General features: G+C 52.0%; 1 protein-coding gene across 1 annotated transcript; it reads right to left on the bottom strand.

Moving 5' to 3' along the window:
• Positions 1-2,535: 2,535 nt before the first annotated feature.
• On the bottom strand, positions 2,536-7,344 carry BARHL2 (BarH like homeobox 2). The gene is made up of 3 exons (XM_028087610.2): positions 6,717-7,344; positions 4,631-4,856; positions 2,536-2,848 (listed from the first exon to the last, which is right to left on the bottom strand). The coding sequence occupies exons 1-3, from the start codon at positions 7,342-7,344 to the stop codon at positions 2,536-2,538; spliced, it is 1,167 nt and encodes a 388-aa protein (XP_027943411.2).
• Between the last annotated feature and the right edge of the window lie 302 nt (positions 7,345-7,646).

The following is a 7,646-nucleotide window of genomic DNA, read 5'->3' as shown; positions in this document are numbered from 1 at the left end:
TGGCCTTGTTTGTAGGTTTGTTTATGCATTTTTCCCAACTGGGCCTGAGATCATTCTTCACAGGCAATGTGTGATGTGTGAACTCCCGTGACTTCCCAGGTCCCTCTTGTGCCCAAAGCTGACTGACCCTGGGACAAGTGCAGACAAAAGCTGCAGTGCACCGCCCCCCCTCCCAGCCTTGGAGAGTGCCTTTTTAGACCCAGGCAGACCATTTTTGAACTATTTAAACTTGATTGTAAAACCCAACAGCAGCTAAGATGGAACAAGGTGAGTCTGCTAGAATGCCCAGGCATTGGGCATTCCCCACTGGACACAGTGGTGCCCAGTTTCCAACCCAACCCAGCTGTCTGAGTTTGCCCCGACTCAGGCTGAAGAAAATGAGAAGGGCCAATCCAGACCCTTTTGTTAGAATCAAACAAGACCAAGACCACTTTTAAAGCAAATTGATGAGCTGGATAGAAATCTGCAAACCACTCCCTAATTAGCCAAGGTCTGATCAAGGCGCCTGAGGCAATTTCCTCCTGGATTTCACCTCTTTCTTCCCTTCTTCCTTCCTACCCCTCCCCAATACACACTCCCACAGCACTCCACTTTTTAAAAAATGTCTTCAACTCTACTAAGGTTCAACATCAGAGAAAGTTGGAGGATGGGTCTGGAAGTGTTTTAGCTGCTTGTTTTAGCCCTTTGACACTGTACTTGGGCAGGCGTGAGGCTAGAGATATGAGAATACCCAGATGGGGGATCTGACTCTGGCTCTTCAGGAGATGACCCTGGGGCTGGAGAAGGTGGAAGCCGCCCTAGAACTGAACCCCTGTTCAGTTGTTCCCTTACATAGTCTTGAATGCTGAGCCTAGCGAGGAGCCAATCTGGTGGGGTGCACCTGCAGCCCTGGTAGAGGTGCTCCCAGTATTTGCACACCCATTCTCACACACACACACACACACACACATTCCTAGAGCAGGCAGTGGACCTCCCCCACCCTCTGGACAGGGCCTTTCATTTTATGGTCCCAACCCCTGCAAGGATGCTGATAAAAAGGTTGGCACGCCTGTCCTGGCCAGACTTGGATTTCTGTTCCAAGGCATCCCAGCACAACGAACTCTCCAGGACAAGAGGTTCGGCCAGCGCTGGGGGCTGGATGCCCGCTGTGGAATGAGAAGGCAAGGATCAAAGACGCAACGAGGGTTTGTTAGCCGGGCCTCTCCGAGTCCCGGGGCGTCCTAATTGCGCTCCCTGCAGCCGCCCGCTGGCAGGCTGGCCTGCCGCGTGGGCGCCGGGCTGCGGGCTGCAGAACAGCTGCGAGGCCAGAGGAGCGTCCACCCGCCCGCTGCCCAGCGCCAGGGACCCTCACTGCCCCGAGGAAGAGCCCTAGGAGGAGGAGGCAGAGGAGGAGGGGCAGACAGCCCCGGTTTGGCTGGGGCTTCCAGGCAGGCCAGGAGCAGGGAAAGTTGGCAGCCCACTTAGCCGGCACCAACAGTCTACAAGCAGAGACTGTTTCCCCCCTGTCCGGGCGGGCTGCTCTGAAATCATCCACTTAAAAAGAAAGGAATTCACACATCAAATAACGGCTTGGCTCGGAAGAGGCCAGCACAAAAACTGGCGCGGTTTTTATATGAGTCAACCCAAAGTCTTTACAGAGTTTACAAATTCCTAATATTACAGGAGGGATTTTTTTTTTCCCCTAAACCAAGTCAGGCATTTCATCATAGTACATTCTGCTTTAGTAAAATCAGCTCCCTTGAATTTCATTGCTTGTTAAAAAAAGATAAACTTTATTTTTGTAATTTTCAATCACAAAAAAATCTATATTTTTGTCTAAGCATTTATTTTACTGAATCAAAAAGACATGAAAAGAAAAATCATGTTTTACTAACGTATATAAGTGACTCTTTTTTGGACAACATATAATAAATATGATATATCACTTATCACTCAGTCTTTCAAATGTACATTTTTTTTCATATTATGGAGCATGCCACTTTTCCAAAAGAAAAAAGGTCATGAGAAATCAGTGCAAAGTTCTCAGTCACCCTCCTCTTTTCTCTGGGGCAGACGGAATGTCCACAGCAACGCCCTGTGCCTCAGAATTTGAGGCTGTCTGTCCATCTACAATCCTCTCTGCCTCTCCGGCTTCCTCTCCGTGCCCTTCTTTCTTCCCTCCTTACCCCTCCCCCCCCCTCCTGCTTGTCCCTAAAGTCATTTTTAAAAAAGAGCTTGAGGTTTTGTTTTTGTTGATGCTTTCACTTACTGGTCGCACTTTGTGTGGGGTCAGCAATATCGCCAGTCACACTGCTGTGGGAGCTTTCCAGCCCTGTTTCTGGGGGTGGGGAGATAGAGAGCGGAGGGCTAGTTCCTCTTTGGGGGGCACCCCCTCCCACTGAGCGGCTTCTTCTCTTACTGCTCCGCTTCCCCGGGGTCGCTCCCGAGAGAGGCCCAGCGGCCTGGTGCGGGGAGCGGGGCGGAGGGTCAGCTGTCCGGTCAGTCGGGGAGGGGATGGGACGGGAAAGGACTGCAGCGCCGTCAGTGGCTCATTCTTCACCGGGGGTGCGGGGTGCCTGGGATGGGGTTGGACAAGGGGTTGAGGGCCGGCTGCCCCCCGGGCCCCAGGCCGTGGATGAGCACGCGGGGCACCAGGGGCCGCTGCAGCTGGGGATGGGGCGCGGGAGGAGTCCGGTACATGCTGCTGTACATGGCTGCGGCAGCCGCGGCGGCCGTAGTGCTGTCCATGCTGCCCAGCAGGCTTGGGTGGTAGAAATAAGGCGACGGAAACATCCTCTGCAGGGCCGAGTAGTTGCCCGCCTCGGCCAGCAGCTCCAGGCCCACCGCGGTCTGCCGCTTCCACTTGGTCCTGGAAAAAAGCGGGCGTGCACGCCCCCCCCCACCCGCCCCACAGCTGTAGGCACGGTCCAGGCACCCAGCCCCCTTCTTCTCTCGCCCCCTGCCTGCTTCTCTTTCTCCAGGCACAGGAGGACGGCGAGAGTTTTGAGAACCGGGAAAAAACCACATCTCCTAGCCCCCCTCCCCGCCCTCTTGCCCACAGAAGGGCCCAAATTCAAGTCAATTTCATAAATTACACCCTTAACGTCTGAGACATTCCTAAGTGAAATTCTGTAAGCTTTGCTGCCTCTTCCTGACCCTCTGTTCTGCTGTAGCCCCCTTATCACTGGGCTACTTCCCGAAACTTTCCTGAAGGCCAACGGAGACCACTCTTTCCATCTATAGGCGGCCTTCTCCCTCCTCCTCTAATTCCTTTCCCCAGGTGGTCCCCCACAATCCCAGAGTGTCCACTCTCTGCCCCTCCCCCCTTCCTCCAGGCCGAGTGAGAAGAAACCATAAACAAAAGGACACAGAGACTCCTGGGCCTCGGACCCTGTCCCTCGCAGTCCCCAGAGCTGTGGAGACACATCCCTCTCCTCAGCCTGACAGGACTTTAGAGTGGGTGGGGGGCTTGGGGCAAGAAAGGCACCGAGGTTTCAAAATGGAATTTGTTTGAGGGAGGGCTCTCCCAAGGTGACAGCACCTCAGGGCCATTTCAGGCCAGGGGGTGGGGGTGGGAAATGCGTTTCAAGATATTTTCTCCTCTGAGAGAGAGTAACAATTAAAACCTGTGATCAGCTTTTCTCGGTTTCCTCCCTCCCCCCATGGTACCCGGCTAGGAAGAAGAGGTGACCAGGTCTTTGCTCAAATGCCCCATGAAGGAACCCAGGGCTGGTGGGCCATCCGTACCCGGCAGCTTCAGCCAAATTAATAAACATGTCGCCCATTTTAAATTGGCTACAAATGACACTAATGTTTTCCGACAGAATTAGGGTGGCTGAAACCGTATGTAATGAGACAGAAAATTATGGTAAAGATGACAACTGGATGGGCATTTCCAACCGCACTTATGGACGATTAGAAGACAAATGAGAGAAAAGGAGGGGGAGAAAAAAAATCGAGACAAGGCTGTCTACTGCCAGGCTTGGAAACGCAGCACAACTTCAGCCTCAGCTTGCCTGGGTTCACTCTACCGTTCAAGGGGCCTGCGAGTGCTGCCAACCCCCTTCCGAATTTCCTTTCAGTGGAGGCAGTGGTTCCTGGCAGGCTCTGAGGTGACAAATATAGGGGACAGACCCTCAGTCTGGATGCCTGGCTGGCTGCCTCAGAAGACAAGGCAAGGACATTTAAGCTGAGGCCAGTGGGGCAGCTCCTCCTGGATCGCAGTAGCCAGGTTGCGTGGCCAGCTGTAGACATTCGGAACCAGCCAGGGGCAGGCCCAAAGGGGGCAGGGCGCAAGCTCTACAGACCTGAGTGTCAGCTGCACAGATGTCTCAATTTGAGAAGGTGTGGCTTGATCGATCTGGGGGCAAAGTGGGGGGAGGGATTCCAGCCACTCGGATTTGAGAGGAAAAGTAGCATATGCTAAGACACTCAGAAGTGCAAAATGTTCCAAACTCCAGCTGCCTATCAGTCCCTCTCACCTTGGGGGTGTGGTTAATCCCTGCTCCAGCCTGAAAGCCCCCAGGGGTCCGCTCTGGGACCTCTGAGTCCCTGGAGTCTCCCGGGGCCAGGAGGGAAGAAGACTGGCACTGCGGTGGGCAGGACCTGGACGGCCAGATGCCCTTGCCCGCCCCCCCACAGCATCCCTTACCTGCGGTTCTGGTACCAGGTTTTGACTTGGGTGTCCGTGAGGTTGAGCGCGGCTGCCAGGTCCATGCGGTCCTGCACACTCAGATACTTCTGCCGCTCAAAGCTACGCTCCAGTTGATTGAGTTGGTGGTCAGAGAAAGCTGTTCTGGCTTTGCGAGGCTTTTTGGCTCTCACAGGGGGACTCTCTCGGCTGCTCGTAATCTCCCGGTCTCCTTCTTCCTTTGTTCCTATGGTAGAAACCCAGAGTCGTATGACAGCGTGGAATGGAAAGGGTGGTGTGTCCTCCTGGCACACACTTCCACATTCCCAAGCCAGCTGCTGGTCTTGGGGGACTATACTCCGCCACCCTCATCACACACAAACTTGGCCCTTAGCCAATATGGAGTAAGAGGACCAATTTCTGGCCAAAGAGTCTGGAACTTTGTGCAGAGTTCCTAAAAGGGTTCTAAAAGGTCTGATCTTCTCATCTTTGGAAGTTAAAAAGAAAAAAATATTTTACAATATAGGGTCCTTTTGTTATTGTTTCCTTCACAGGGTGGGGGGAGATCCCGTCCCATTCTTTTACCGTTTTCACTATGACTTCATTTTTTTCTGATTTGGTACTTTTCAAAAGATCTTTCTACTCTGTTGTTGTGTTGTGTTGTGTTGAGGAAGGGTCACCTTTTTCATTTCGCTTTTTCTGTTTACTAAAAGTTATAGGCATTTGTTTTCCCTTTTCAGATGCGCTTGGGAAATGGTCGAATCAAGTTCTCTGCAGTTGCTTGCATCAAGTCTTTTAAAGCTTCCGAAAGAATATGTCACCCAGACACCAAGTAGAGCTCAAAATCACTGAGCCCATCCAGGTGACAGCCCAGAGATTTCCGGATTCTATTTGTCAACTTTGGTTTTTTACTGAAATGCTGGGAAATCGATATGTCAATCCCTCTCTGTTTGTACCCGTTTTTGCTGCGCTCCTTGATCTTCCCTGCAGGAAGAACAATAATCTCTCTAATTGACCCACTGGGGAGGTTGGTGCACAAAAAATCGCCAGACCAGACTGTACATCTGTTTTGGGCACTATTATGCTAATGTTATAATAGTAAAATGAGGAGCCAATATCCTACCTTTCAGATAGTCCGCACACATCTTTCCCAGAGATGGCAAAGGTTAATACTAATAACAGTAATAAACTTATTAGTAAAGGAAAAAAAAAGAATTCTCCTGGTATGTTAAAACTCTTTTATCGTGCAAAGACCAGAACACTTCCTTATGAAATTGTCTGAGGAGAAAATGGAAAAAGGGAGTTGAAGCACAGTTTCAACTGCTATTTTCTGATTTTACAAAAATAAATAAATCCAATTCCACAAGATTTTACTTTCATAAATGCGATTTCCCAATTACTTGTAGGGAAACAAAATCTTACTGAAATGCAAATATTCGGTTGGGGCCATGCAGTAAGAAGGGTATTTTAAAAACGGAGAAACTGATTATAAATTTTTACCATAGGGGCTTCCCTATGTTAATCACCATCTAATAAAAAAAAAGTTGCTTTGATAATCAACTCGGAAATTTTTTCTTCATTAAATCTGGTAATTCCTGTGATGTTTAGAAAATGCAGTGTGTGGGGGACTGAAATAATTTGCATTAAAGAATAAACGCCACATTGTGAACACACCCCTAGACACCACGCTAGCTAAGCCCGTTTCTCTCTCCCACCTCCCCTCATTCCCACCCCCCAGGTCTCAGCTAGAAAAATCTCCAGTCCTTCCCTTTTATCAACGAAAGAATTCCGGTCAGATCCCCTCCACCTCCTCCCTACCCCTAATAAATTGGAATTAAGTAAAACAAAGAAAGGAGCAGGATGGCGGTTAAGGTTGAGAGGTGGCAATGTAACAATAAACCGAACTTCGGACCAGTCCTCGTGTCGCATGCCCAGGCCTCCCCCCACCCCCGCTTGCAGTGTTTGACCGGGGTGCGATCGCCCCAGAAACTCCAGGAATAACTCCGCAGCCGAGATGCGCGGGAGTCTGAAGGGGAGACGGGGAGACCGAGAACCCGAGGACGAGAAGAAGCTAGATGGCTCGGGCGGCCGACGCGGCGCGACTCACCGTGGCATTTGATGTCGCTCTGGGAATCTTCCCGCTTGTCGAGTTTGGTTTTGCTGTCCTCCTGCTCGAGCTTTGGCCTGAAGCTCTCGTGTGCTGCGTTGCTCTCCTGCTTCGGGGTGTGGTGGGGAGAGGACACGCTGGTGCTGTAGGGTGCACACGCCGCCAGAGGTTTGCTGTCGCCCAAGATGTCCTTAATTAAAAAAGAAGAGGTGGAAGTCCTGGGGGCCGAGGCGGCCGAGCCCAGCTGCTGGGCTGGTGGTTGCTGCGGCGGCGGCGGCGGCGGCTGCTGTTGGGGAGAAGGCTGCAAACTTTGCGTGGGGGCCGCGGCGGGCGGCGGCGGCGGCGGCGGTTGGCTGTGGTGGAGGTGGTGGTGATGCTGGGGCCCTTCTGCTACCAGATGCGGCTCCGGGGGCTCCATGGTGACCGAGATGGGAGAAGAAGGCGCCGTTCCTACGGTATCAATCTCCGAACAGGGGGACGGAGTGGCCTGACTCCTAAAATCCGCGGTCCTGGCCTCGCCGAGCGGGCGGAAATCTCCATTCATCATGCCGGGGCTGCCCGAACTGGCACTGGACAAAATCGTGTCTATTCCAAAACTCGACCCGCTGGCCCCTTCCATTGTTGTCATTTCTACATGAGGTCCACGCCACTTCGCCGCTCAGCAGCCGCCCAGACCAAGCAAAGGAAGCTATCGATCGTAAAACAAAATAACACTAAACAATGTTGTCGCGGCTTTAAAAAAACAAAACAAGTGGGGCGGGAAGGGAAGGAAGGATCATGGGTGGGGGGGTAGCAATCGGTGGGCACTTTCGACACTTTTTGTTTTCCTTATTCATAAAGTAGGGGTGGGGAGAAGGGTAGAAAGGAAGGGGGGGGAGTTACAAAAATTGTTGAGGAAGAACGGAGCTTGCGCTCCAGGAACGACCGCGC

This window comes from Eumetopias jubatus, unplaced genomic scaffold, assembly GCF_037043125.1.
Source record: "Eumetopias jubatus isolate StellerSeaLion01/CBP00866 unplaced genomic scaffold, mEumJub1_p1.0 scaffold_4, whole genome shotgun sequence".
NCBI classification, from domain to species: domain Eukaryota; kingdom Metazoa; phylum Chordata; class Mammalia; order Carnivora; family Otariidae; genus Eumetopias; species Eumetopias jubatus.
The sequence above is the reverse complement of the archived record's forward strand: the minus strand, read 5'-3'. Positions and strand labels throughout refer to the sequence as shown.

Bases quoted from the DNA above. Each gene is read 5' to 3' on its own strand.
- BARHL2 (XM_028087610.2), bottom strand. From the start codon at position 7,344: ATGACAACAATGGAAGGGGCCAGCGGGTCGAGTTTTGGAATAGACACG. The intron at 4,857-6,716 runs GTGAGTCGCGCC...TTTCTACCATAG, and splicing joins GAGCGACATCAAATGCCACG to GAACAAAGGAAGAAGGAGAC. The intron at 2,849-4,630 runs GTAAGGGATGCT...GCTTTTTTCCAG, and splicing joins ACCTGGTACCAGAACCGCAG to GACCAAGTGGAAGCGGCAGA.